The sequence below is a fragment of the Podarcis erhardii genome (genome assembly GCF_964252035.2).
Source record: "Podarcis erhardii genome assembly, chromosome: 10".
Taxonomy (NCBI): Eukaryota; Metazoa; Chordata; class Lepidosauria; order Squamata; family Lacertidae; genus Podarcis; species Podarcis erhardii.
The window spans coordinates 75,979,986-75,993,621 of record NC_138500.1 but is presented as its reverse complement, the minus strand read 5'-3'; the positions used below and the strand labels follow the sequence as shown (position 1 = coordinate 75,993,621).

Sequence of the window (13,636 nt, the reverse complement as noted above, 5' to 3'; positions counted from 1 at the left end):
GCCATGGGAGCATATTTGCCCAGTGCTTTTCCAGCTGCACTGGCTCCCGGTAGAGTACAGGGTCAGATTTAAGGTGCTGCTTTTGACCTTTAAAGCCCTTCATGGCCTAGGACCCTCGTATCTATGGGACCGACTCTCCCGGTATGCCCCACGGAGAGCCTCAAGGTCCATAAATAGCAACACCCTAGTGGTCCCGGGCCCTAAGGAAGTTAGATTGGCTTCAACCAGAGGCAGGGCCTTTTCAACTCTGGCTCCGGCCTGGTGGAACGCTCTGCCTCATGAGACCAGGGCCCTGCAGGATCTGATTTCTTTCCGCAGGGCCTGTAAGACAGAGTTGTTCCGCCTGGATTCCCTCCCTCCCTCTTTTTTTCTTTTTTTTCTTTTCCTTCTCCTCCTGCGATGAGGCTACATTTTAATATTTTAATGTTTCATTATTTTAATGTTGTATTTTATTTTTGTTTTTAAGTTTGTAATCATTCATCTTGTTTTTATTATTGCTTGTAAGCCGCTGGGGAGGGCGGGGTATAAATAAAAAATTATTATTATTATTATTATTCTAGCATCTTGACCTCATCACACAATGCAGTCATAATGACTCACAAAGGAAACTTACTACCAAGCTTCTAGATTCAGGTAGGTTGCCGTGTTGGTCTGACGCAGTTGAAATAAAAATAAAATAAATAAATAATTGTCCAGTAGTGCCTTATAGACCAGCTATGTTTGTTCTGGTATAAGCTTTCATGTGCACGCACACTTCTTCAGGTATGCACACCAAAGCTTATACCAGAACAAACTTAGTTGGTCTATAAGGTGCTACTGGACAATTTTTATTTATTTATTTTTATTTTACTACCAAGCTGTATTTCGATTTCCAGTTCCAGAGCAGACTATCTTTTCTCCATCATCTTGATAGCCACATGACCTAGTGTGTTTAGAACAACTAGGAGACCATTGAGATCTGTATGACTTTTTTTTTTTTTTGCTGCAAGGACTTAATCATCTGTAAAATGGAAAAGGCAATGAGGTGATACAACCTTGCAGAAGAGGGTTTTGGCTTAGCTTGTCAGAATGAGGAAAAAACCCACAAGTGGTGTGAAGAAACCAGACTCCAATAAATTTAAATATCACAGCAAGCAGGTGAAATCCACTGTGGTTAGATAGCTGGTAAAAGTCATGGCAAGGCCACTTGGAAAGAAAAATGGTTTCACTTACTATTAGTTACGGCTGGATTTTGAGTAAGTGGTGGTTCTGATGCCTGGAACTCATGTGCTATCTCATATACTTCTATAACATAACACAACACACAACACAACATCACAGCACAGGTATGCAAGGAACATCCAAAGCATCCAGTTAGTTATATATTCAGGTTAACAGGTGTGCTGCACAACTGTGACAATGTGGGCATGGGGTGCTCTTTCAGGATCCTCACAATGTGTTTATTTAAAATTTTGTATGCCCCCAAAAATAGAAATAACGTATTCTGGCACCTAAAAATTGTAATGAAGGCACCAGGCATCATTGAGAGTGGTCTATAACTAGGGTGCTACCACTGAAAACAGCCTCTTCTTTGTTATTACACAGCACACTTGGGTTAATGAAGGCACTTAGGGAAGAACTTTGGCAGAAAAACATGCATGGACATGTTTTTCACATGATGACTTTAATTACCATGTAACATCCTGCCATCTGTAAAGTACAATCATGTGTCAGAAATTCCCAAGGTAGCCTGTTCTGTATATAGTATTCACTATATTCATAGCTCAGCTATGATAAGCCTAATCACTGGTTAATTAGTGGAGAGGTCACATCTGAATAGCCATCGTTAAATCAATTACACAGAGTCTCAGCTAGATTAGGTTTTATCTGGTGAGTCATGTTGTCCCAGTGTAAGGTAAAGGTAAAGGTAAAGGTAGCCCTGCCCGTATGGGCCAGTCGTGACCGACTCTAGGGTTGTGCGCTCATCTCACTCTAGAGGCCAGGAGCCAGCGCTGTCCGCAGACACTTCCGGGTCACGTGGCCAGCGTGACGAAGCTGCTCTGGCGAACCGGCACCAGAGCAGCACACGGAAATGCCGTTTACCTTCCCGCTATAAAGCGGTACCTATTTATCTACTTGCACTTTGACATGCTTTCGAACTGCTAGGTGGGCAGGAGCTGGGACCGAACGACGGGAGCTCACCCCGCCATGGGGATTCGAACCGCCGACCATGCGATCGGCAAGCCCTAGGCGCTGAGGTTTTACCCACAGCGCCACCCGCGTCCCTTGTTGTCCCAGTGTAGGTCACATCAAAATCATCATCACAATTTCTTATTTAAGGTTCTCTTTTAAGTGAACATGGAGTGTGTGGGTGGAGAGAGAGAGAGAGAGAGAGACTGCTGTCAGCAATAAAAAATAAATGTGGCTCAGTCTTGCAAGTTGGAAGTAAGGGTAGATGATCATGGCCTGAAAATACTGATGAATGCAGAACTAGAAGACTTTTTATAATATCCGTGCATCTTAGGTCAGTGTTTTGAAGACTCTGCATTCAGGCCCCATCTATGCTCTACATTTAAAGCTGTATCATACAACTTTAAATAGTCATTGCTTCTCCCAAGGAGTCATGTGAACTGTCATTTGTTAAGGGCCCTGAGATTTGTTGGGAGACCCTCACAGAGCTACAATTAGCAAAGTGGCTTAAGTCAATCCCTCTTCCCAGGGAACTCTGAAGATTGTAGCTCTATGAGGGAAAGGGGTGTCTCCTTGCAATTCTCAGCTCCCTTAACAAACCACAGTCCCCAGGATTCCTTGGGAGAAACCTTGATGATATAAAGTAGTATAATACTGATCTAAATGTATAGAGCAGATGGGGCCTGGGGGAAGCCTTTTCACATGAACTTGCATTTCTGCTATGAAACCCCGAAGATTTTAGCTCATCTACTTGGGTGTTGGCTAGGTGTGCCTCAGCCTTCATGAGAGTTTAGGAAACTGAGAATGTGCCCTAAGGCATGTTAGGGGAAATTGGAAGATGCCTTTCATGGAAGCTTCTCTGCCACTGCAAGTCATCGCACTGGGAAAACGTCTGAATAAATGTAAGGTTCCCTAGGACACAGCTTGAAAATTACTGTTTTAAATAATCCTGATTGCTGTATCATCAGTTGTTGGTATATGTGTTGTTTTGTTGTCTGTAACATGAAAAAAAACTTTTTAAAAAGGGGAGGAAAAAGACTTTTAGAGCAGCTCTTGCCACCTTGGCACCTTCCAGATGTTTGGGACTATAACTCCCAACTCCCATGTTGGCTGATGGAAGTTGTAGTCCAAAACATCTAGAGGACACAAATCTGTCTTGAACAGAACATGAAGGTGAGACTGTAGAAATGAATGGAAAGAGCTATGCACATAAGAGTAGACTTTTTTTGGCTCTATGGGACAGCATATAACATCTGTAGTAAGAGTCATCTGTGTTGGCACAGAGATAAGCCTCCTTGCCAAAAAAGACCTGAGGTCACCATAGTTAAGGCTTAACCCAGAGCTTTCCAAACTTTTCATGTTGGGGACACACTTTTTAGACATGCATCGTTTCGCGACACAGTAATTCAGTTTTACTAGCAAGCAGGAGGCTCAACTACCCCCTTTCCAGCCCCAGGATGAGCGCAGGGAGCATTCAAGTGACACACCTACACACTGCGGCCGACACACCAACACGTCTGACACACGGTTTGGAAAGCTCTGCTTTAACCTCTACTCAGTGTTCTTTGAGTGCACCCTTTCAATTCCTTGCATATGAATTGATGGCTGCAAAGCCTGTTCCTAACAAGGAGGTGGCAAGTGATATTTTACTAGCTCCAGGAACAAAAAGTTGAAGCACTTGTTTGGGGTGCTGTTTTGAATCTTACAAAGCATTTGACTTCCACAAGCCCATCACTACCTTTTCAGGAGGAGTGGTGTTTGTGCACACACCAGTTGGGAAACCTCAGCCTAAGAAGCCTGTGATATTTGTGTGTGAACCTGTTTGTAACAATGACTGAGTTGAGATCATTGCATGCCACTTATCTCAGTTCCCAACCAACAAGTGTGCATCGGTTTGAACACCACAATCCAAATTAATTCTAAGGGGCACAGGAAGAGAGAACATATTGTATACCATAGGAAACAAGCCAATCTCTTGCCCATGCCAACACTTCTAGGCTGTCAGTTTACTAAGGAAGAATTAAGTTCAATTAAGCTAACTGTTGAATTCTAGCAGCTGAATTACAGTCCTTTTTGCTTATTCTGTCTGTAATACTTACCATCTTGTGGGGTTTTTGTTTTTTCTTCTTTTTTCTTCACAGCCTAATTTAGGTGGAGTGATTTATTTAGGTTCAGCTGCACCCACTGGCTCTGCTTTACAGAAGTATTTTGCTCATTCATCTTGCAACTTCAGGCTCCTGGCCCAGACACCTCTTACTCCCATTAACTTCCTGTAGCATCTCACAAAGGATCAATGAATAGAACTGGGTTATTTTCAAAATATACTGCAGCAAAAATGGTTTTGTGATTCATTGCTCTGGGAATAAGGCAGCTTGGATATTCAGGACCACGCTAGACTATATGCTTGATTTCTCTGTAGACCTCTATGTATCTGCAAGTTAGCTTTGCTAGCTCCTCATAATTGTAGATCTTTCAGTCACATGTAAGACAATATATAAACCTAGAAGTCAGAACACATAGGCATCCCATTGACCACTGTGGGGCCAAAGCAACACTTTTGGTTTAAGGTTACAACCATAAATTACAATTCGTTTTCAACTGTAGAAAACTGCATGGGTAACCTGACTTGCAATTCTGTACACAGCTTTGCTGTTTAAACTCCACTGAAGTTAATAGTATCAAACAACCTAGCAGTGTGAATGTTTGCAGCCCTGATCCTTGAGAGCCATAATAGTGCAAGCTCTATTGCAGTGAAAGGGATGCCAATCCATCTTTGTGAAAATTTTGAATTTCAAAGCCAATCCCTCACAATTTAAATCAGTAAAGCATATATAAATTCTGTATGACAGCAATGGTAGATGTACAGGCACCAAATGGGAAATGTTGCCTGATGCCCCAACTCCCATCTGTTTGTGTGGTGCGGCTTGCCAGGTTCTGAGACCCCCACCAAAAAAAGCAGGTGGTTTACTGAGCTCCTTGCAGGCACCACACAGAGCTGGTGGGCTGTTTTTGAACTGGTGACTCACAATTTGTGTGGGCCTGTTTGTAATCCCTATCATGGGCTGGAGCCACTCTCTCTCACCTTCCCTCCCTCTTGAATAGATCGGGGGGACGGGGGACGGGGACAACGACTGCAGAACTTGCAGTACCAGTAGAACAAAACAATAGTGCATCACAATAAAAGACAGCTATATTATATGTACATAAAAAATATTCACCAGGATAAGGAAAACAACAGCTCAAATTCCTTCAACAATAATTTGAAGATACAATATTGTCTCTAATAAAAGTCAAAATTAATTCAGGGTAGTTTAGCTAACCTTTTCCCACTGCAGTGCCCTCCACTTGTTCTGTGGGACTCCAGCTCCCATTAGGCCCAACCAGCATGGCCAATAATCGGGGATGATGGGAATTGTAGTCCAAAACCCCTGGAAGGCATCAGCCTGAAGAAAGCAGGTATAGTGTATATTCAAAACAAGTATTATCCAGTTGTTTGAAAGAGTATGTTGTTTCTGAGACACTAGATGCATTCTTGATCTCTCTGTTTACATAAAGAGCAGGTGTGTCTCAGCCCTAGAAAGTATATTTGCTTATTCTGCTCTCAACTTCTTCCATGTCCTCCCATCCTTCACGTTGTTGACTTGATGCCATTTCATAAAAATCAATTTAAATTATTTTAAAGTCTTTGTCATTTTAGAGTTTCATATTATACATACAGTATAAAAGGTATCATAATTAAAAGTTTGTTTTTAATCAGCACTCATCTGATACAATTTTTGTCTCCCAACGATTTTGCCTTTTTTAATGCCTATCAATTACTTTCAGTAAACCAAATACAGGAAAGGCTTAGGACCCATGAAACACCTCTGGGTGGGACTACGACCAGCTTACTAGTGTCCCTCACTGGCAGAGAAAACCCACCATTAGCAAGGCCAATGGGGGGGCACCTCACACAAATAATATTTGAGGCAATCAAAAATAAACAAAACTAAACTACAGATGGTATGCTAGTTCAGTGTTCTTGTGCAGATGCAATATTAGGGCATGGACCAGTGCACTAGCAAGAAAAAAGTAGGAACAAAGGAAATCACAGAATAGGACTTTGCAAAATAAGGAAATACACTCCTTTCTCACACACACCCAAAATTTGTCACAACATTCCAAAACCTGCCAGAATTCAAAAACAATTTCTGTTTGTACTATTGAAGAAAGCCACAATTTTGCCTTATCATGAGGACAGAACAGGGGGAAAGCCGGTCATTGTGGGAAGGAGGCACAGAATCCCCTCCTCACAAACAAATTAACTCAGCATTTCAACATGCATACCAGTTGCTCCCCCCATCCTGAATTTCTACTAAGAGGCAGCAGGGAAGATGATAGCAGAAGGAACACAATTAGAGGAAGAATAATCCCTCAGGTGTGTAGAACCAGGACAATGGTTCTTGAGCTGGGGTCACCAACCCAGTGCCATGGTGGCACCATGAAGGCTTTCTTTGGAGCAGGAGGAAGGTAACCCAGAGGCATAGCTAGGGGGGTGGGGCCACTGGGCACCACATCGCAGGGGGCGGCACTCTCTCTCAGGAGTGACACGGTGGTTCGGGCGCCTGCAGGCTCCGCGCTGCCCGAAAGGGCACCATGGGGCTGACATCTGCCTGCCGCCTCCCCCTCAGGCTGCCACCCTACAGCTGAGCGGGAGGCAGCAGGCGGACCCATGCAGGCTCCGCACTGCTCAAAAAAGCAACACAGGCCTACAGGGTGCCAGAGCAGAACGCAGCTCGGGCACCGGGGTTCTGGCGCGCCCTGCTCTGCCCCCTGGGCGCCTCACCCATCTTGCAGGTGTCCAAGCGGCTAGCTATGCCACTGAGGTAACCTTTGGTTGCAAACGTGAGTGTGTGACTGCCCTCCCTACATAGTATACATGGCAAACAACCTGCAGCAATCTAGGATTCTATTCAGGGGCATACCTTGGGAACAGCATGGGGGCCATATCCTGTTTCCAAGTGGAAATAGTCATGTGATAGATTTTTTAAAAAATGTAGATATTGAACATTACACGGTAAGCAGCTTTTAGTGAACCATTCAAATGTAACTATGCTGGCTACTGAGCAAGGTGTAGGTTTGGAACATATTGGCAATAGTATAAAATGGATCACCTGAGAGGATCAAATTGCATCAGTTGGAATCCATTCACTGGTTGGGTATGATCTCATCAGAACCCACTTCCTTCTCTGTTAGAGGCTTCCAGTTAACACCAGCAATAATTGTTCAAATTAACGCTGCATTATTAGGCAATTATCTGCAGATTCCCACAAGTAAGACTTCAGGGAATGTGAATTGCCCTGCCCCAACCACTAAGGAAAACAACCCAGTTACAGACCGAGATTCTTTGGGTTCCGCTTTTCCAAATCCTTAGAATCCCACCGGGGACAGCTAAATTGGTAGAGCATGAAACTCTTGCCCCATGCTGGCAACCCGTATTGCAAGGGGTTGCGCTAGATGACCCTATGGCTCCTTCCAACTCTATCGTTCTATGAACACCTTACACTCCTACAGAGGCATGGCAGGCCACCTCCCCAGCAGGTGAGTCACGTAGCATCTCTGCTTTCAGAGCAGAGGCAGCTCTAGCAGCATCACGCTCTACAGGGTCTGGCCCTTCACAGTTTACAGAATTAGGAGTGGAGTGATGATTCTGTTTAAGGTGGTACCTCAGGTACTTAATTCGTTCTGGAGGTCCGTACTTAACCTGAAACTGTTCTTAACCTGAAGCACCACTTTAGCTAATGGAGCCTCCTGCTGCTGCCGCGCCGCCGGAGCACAATTTCTGTTCTCATCCTGAAGCAAAGTTCTTAACCTGAAGCACTATTTCTGGGTTAGCGGAGTCTGTAACCTGAAGCGTCTGTAACCTGAGGTACCACTGTATAAGGAAAAGCGGTCCATCACCCTTTCCAAGTATGGTATATGCATCTGATGTCCTGGGCGTTGGCAACCCTAGGTCTACCTCCCCAACAATAAGAGGGCACAGCTACCACTCCTGCTAAAGATCTAGCAGTTTTTAAAAGGTTACTAATTGTGAATGGATTTCTCTTTCCTCCCCCAATATAGGAAGTCACTTCCATTGGCTAATAAAATTTATACCTTAGACCAGTGGTTCCCAACCTTTTTTTAGCCATGCCCCATCTAAGCACCTCTAAAATCCTGATTCCCCCCCCCCCCGAGTGCTACTTCCTCTGAATGTGCCCAGTGTATATTCTGTTTAGATAACCTCTCCATTGTCACCAGCTGACCGCTGTGTACATTCTGATTTTTAAAAATATGTATGTCACAATATATATTTATATAATGTATATGAGCCCCCATGAACCATAAGAAATGCAAAAAAATCACTCATTCTCGAATTGCTCCCTTAAAAATAAAATTGCCCCCCTGTAGGGCGTGTGCTCCATGTTGGGGACCACGGCCTTTGACTCTGACTTCATGACCCTTTCAAGATGATCTCTCAACTGCCTCTTAAGAAAAGCCACAGCTGCCCTCTCCAGGTGCACATCCTGCACTGCCTCAAATTCCATAAGTGCCTAGAAGATCTTATAAAAATTCCACAGCACATTTAAAATATGGTGAGACAAACATTCCATATGTTAATCAAGGCAGTAACATTGATTACAGAAACAATCTTGGATATAATTTGATTTGCGGTTCATGCGATAGCTACACAAGTGGTGGCACGCTGGAGCTTGTGGCTGTAGCACTGAGAAGGACAGACCCCATCCAAAGTCTATTCAAAGATGATGCCTTGAAGGACATCCTAATAAGAATTTGAGGAAAGCCCCCAATGTGCTTATCACACACAAAGTGGGGGGGGGGAGTATTCAAGTGATACACCTTATTCTCAGTACCAGTCCTTTTGGAATTTCTGATACCAAGGGAAAGCCAGAGATTATAGATAGATACAACCTAAATGGCACAAAGTACCATTAAGTACTCTAACAAGCAACATCCAATAAAATTCAAGAATTCCATGGAAAATACCAAGTTCCAACCCAAGGAAACTGGGTACAATCAACTAGAGGCTTTTGTCTATGATCTTTGAGAATTATTAAATAACAGGTGAGGCCCCCGCAGACTGGAGGCGGGCAAATGTTGTCCCCATCTTCAAAAAGGGAGGGAAGGAAGACACAGGTAACTACCGACTGGAGAGCTTGAGACCGAAGCAAGGGAAGGTCCTAGAACAGATAATTCAACAGTCGGTCTGTGAGGACTTAGGAGAGGATGCTGTGATTACTAAGTCCCAGCATGGGTTTCTCAAAAATAAGTCATGCAAGACCAATCTCATTTCTTTTTTTGATGGAATGACACCAAAGCTTTTGACAAAGTTCCCCACGATATTCTTGCAAGGAAGCTAGTAAAATGTAGGTTGAACGAGGTAACTGTTAGGTGGATTTGTAGCTGGTTGACTGACTGAACCCACCAATTACTCATTAATGGTTCCTCATCATTCTGGAAAAAAGTGACAAGTGGAGTGCTGCAGGGTTCAACGTCTTTATAAACAATTTGGTTGAAGGAATTGAGGGGATGCTCATCACATGTGCAGATGTCACGAATCTGGGAGGGGTAGCTAATGTGGCAGAAAACAGAATTAGAATTCAAAATGACCTTAACAGACTGGAGAACTGGGCACAAGCCAACAAAATTAATTTCAATAGGAACAAATGTCAGGTTCTGCACTTAGGCAGGAAGAAGCAGATGCACAAATATAGGATGGGGAACACCTGGCTTACTAGCAGGCAAAAAAAGTGTTTTAGAATTAGCATGAAGTTAATGGTTTTAGAGATTTTTCTCCCCTGTTCCTCACCAGCAGAAGCCTAGAATAGACACCTGCCCTGGAAGCAGAGTTCCAGTAAATCAATGAAACATTGTGCATTATCTTACCTTCAAAAGAAAGCCAACCCCGAGGTTTAAGATGGAATAAAATTTGAAAGAAACATCCAACAACCTTTTAATCTGGATTTACCATTGTAGTGGGTTAGCTAGGAAGTACCCTTGATGGAAATGGATATATGGTGAAACCCAATGAAGTCACACTCAGAATAGAACCTTTGAAATTAATAGGTTTATGTTAAATCCATGGATTTCAATGGGTCTATTTTAAGTATGATTTAATTGGACATCACCCATAACCTTAGTGGTCAGTGGCTTTCATTTTGATTCCAAGACAAATCAATTTTGTTAAATAAAAATATTAGTTAACAGGTAATTTTAATAATTTTTAAATATGTTTTAATTACTTGTTTTCTAACTGTTTTAATTATAATTTTAACATTTCATGCTTTGTTACAATCAATATAAAATTCATTAAATAAATCCACAGATTATATATATATTACACACTCTCTCTCTCTAAACCTACACAGTTTTTTGGGTGGGAGGAATAGACTTTTCATTTCTGAAATTTATAACTAAGACGTTAAGGACTAAATTTAGTCAGAGCACAGTTTAAATAACATCCCAGGCCCATTCCTTTCACACGTTTGCCCTCAGTAGCTTACTGCCACCACCAATGGTTTGCTTCTGGTCTTGGGTTTCTGCTTCATTAGGCAAGGAGGCAAAGCAGGAGGGCGAAAAACAGTAAAAGGCTGAGGTGTTTGGGAGAAGAACAGGAAAATATAAGAAAAGTGCCATTTGTTCAAATATTACTATGGCTTCCTTTCTGGGTAGAGGAAAGGTGGCAGAGAGTGCAGAATCTTTGGGATTGTTGCATGGCTGCCAGGGCAGGAAAGCAGAAGACTCCAAGAAGAAGTGCTATCAAGGTTGCCTGATACTGTGCAGACCTTCATTAGCCCTGAGAACATAAATCTTGCCTGGCCATCATTTCTCTAGCAAGACTGCCCCTTGGTGGTTAGATGCGGACACATCACAGCAAAAGAGCTGTATTTGATGTGCATCTGGTTGCACTTCAGTCTGTAGCATCGGTTTCTTCTGTCCTTCTAAATTGCAGGAATATGTGAACTTTCACGCTTCCTGCTTGTGATTGGATTTACAATTTGGCAAGGGGGGGGGGAGAAAAGAAATGTGCCTCTGTGCCAGGGCTGTGGTATAATTTTCCTGAAAGTCTGACAAATAATCCATGTGTGCTGCTTTAAGAGGGGCAGCTTTTCTTGGCCATTGCTTCTTTCCTAGCCTAACTAAAAGCTCTTGATGGAGGTGGCGAGTCCTTAACAAAACTAATACAGGCCTTTTAGCTTCCCCCAGTACAAAGCTGATTTAAATACAACAACAGAGACCCAACAAATCGTTACAAAGCAATGCACAATTCATACAGCCTACGTCCAGGTTAAACAAGCATTTTGTTCAGAATATAGGGATCATTGGTTCTTGCAACCACCGATAAAAACTTTGCCACTGCTAATGTTCTAGCGTTTGTCCTGTCTTCCAATAGGAACATGACATAGTGAGCCTCTGATTTTCCTGGGAAAGGTACCAGCAAGGGTAGTATCAGTTCAGCCCTGGCCTGCTCATATTTTGCACAGTGCAGCAAAATATGTTTTATGGAATTGATGTCTTGAGCACACGAGCAAAGTCTGTCCTGGTAGGGAACTCCTCTTAAATTTGTGGTGCCCCTGTTGCAGTGACAGGTCACTCCAAAGGTCCTTTGTAATTGTGCATTCATGAAGATGGTCTTGGGGCATAGATGCAGTATCGTTTGTGGTGGACATACTGCTTTGTTTGTGCATGTCTCGTAATATCCTGCTGAAATCCTGCAACTTTTCAGACCAGAAATGTTCTGGGTTTGGTTTTTTGTCCTGCTTTCATCGCACTACAACGCAGGTGTATCACGCCCCCGCCCCCAAGGGTGGTAATATGGCAGCATTGGGGAAGCATCACAGAACAACTAATAAAGTAGAATGATGTCTGGACAGTCTTGCATAATTCCACCATGAATGCACTATTACTGCAGCATCAGTAATAAAACATCACTGGGGACGGGCTCTGCATTTCCTGCTTTGTCTTATGTTGTAACTATATGTTCTGTTTTAAAGAAAGTTAGCACTAACACTCAGTTCTGATTCATCAGCGGACAGCTTATGTTATATATGTCATACATTCCAAGGCAGGACCAGCATGTTCAGTCCAGTGGTTTGCACCTATAGGGTCAAAGACCAGTAAAGCCAAAATATGAGTAATGGCTTTCATGTTCCAATTCATTCAAAAATTTAGAGAAATTTATACTCAAGAAACATAACTCAAGGCTAATCCCAGATTTGGACAGGGGAAAGGAGGACAAACAATTTGTTTCAACATTTTATTATTATTTTTTTAAGCTAGCAGTACCTCAGGTTTTCTACTGTGTGCCGTAACACTTTGTTATGTAAATATTAGCAGGCAATAATATTTACCCGATTGCTGAGAAACACCTCATCTGCTGATTTCTGCATATCAGAGATGCTGTCAACAGCCTAAGAACAAGTCTGGCCTTGTTCTTTCTGAGCAGTTAGCAACTCTGTGGAAATAATTTGAATTGGAAATAATTTGAATCAGGTGGTGGCGGCAGTGGGAGGCCCCATTAGCTAAAGTGGTACCTCAGGTTAAGAACAGTTTCAGGTTAAGAACGGACCTCCGGAACGAATTAAGTTCTTAACCCAGGATACCACTGTATACTTCATCAAAGAAGGGTGGTAAAAAAGGAGGAAGCCAAGAGGGTAGGGAGGTGTGGCATAGCAATGTAGCCTTTATTTCTCACTTGGAAAGGCTATGATTTCCTCTGTACTTTTGAACAGCAAGCAACATTAATTCCTAGCAAGCTTGCAGCACAGAGTGTTTATGCATGTGTCTTTCCACACATATGCACCCAGGTCAAGATTCTCCGAGATTCAGCCTCTAGAAATGACAAGCTTGTCTACAGTATGTGTGTGTGTTTTTATGTATGGTCATCAAGCAGGCATACGCACAGCACATCATATATGGCTCTTATGTGCACATTAGTTATGCATACAGTAATGAGACATGTTGCCATGTATCTTTGCTTTTAAAAGGACTCCCTTCTTCTCCTTTCCCACCTACCCCATGTACCATTTTTCTTTCCTAATCATTATCACCCTACATTCCATGAAGGAGCATGTTCTCAGGCTGGGAGTTTTGTTTTGTACCTTCATTGTTTTTGCAGTGTATTCTGTACTTCTGCAAAACCTGAGGGTCCCCTCCTAGCATGCCTGATACCTCCCTTGCTTCTTAGTGGCCTCATTTTTGGCAGCAAGCCTGGAAGCACTCAGCTGTTGATTTCCCTATTAGGAGTGATTCTTAGAACTTTTATTATTTATGCAATCACGTTAAAAAAAAATCCCACAAGTTTGCAAGTAGTTCTCTTAAAGGTGACCTTTGCCAAGGTTTATCTGAACACAGAAATCTTTTGAACACAGCAATCAAAGCAGCCACGCCAAAGCCTCTTGCCATTTTCATAACACCAGGAACATAC

At 42.8% G+C, this 13,636-nt stretch overlaps 1 protein-coding gene across 8 annotated transcripts in view; it reads left to right on the top strand.

Moving 5' to 3' along the window:
• LMNTD1 (lamin tail domain containing 1) overlaps positions 1-13,636 on the top strand; it is a 245,674-nt gene that overhangs the window by 225,154 nt on the left and 6,884 nt on the right. For 4 of the 8 annotated variants that reach the window (XR_014160847.1, XM_081879161.1, XM_081879157.1 and 1 more), the window contains one exon: positions 4,311-4,507. The exons of the other annotated variants lie outside the window; for them this stretch is intronic. Coding sequence is in view for 1 of the 4 variants with exons in the window: in XM_081879161.1 (XP_081735287.1) it covers positions 4,311-4,445 (135 nt within the window). In the remaining 3 variants the exon portion in view is untranslated. Of the gene's footprint in view, positions 1-4,310; positions 4,508-13,636 lie in introns of those variants that run through there. 8 annotated transcript variants of the gene reach the window in all.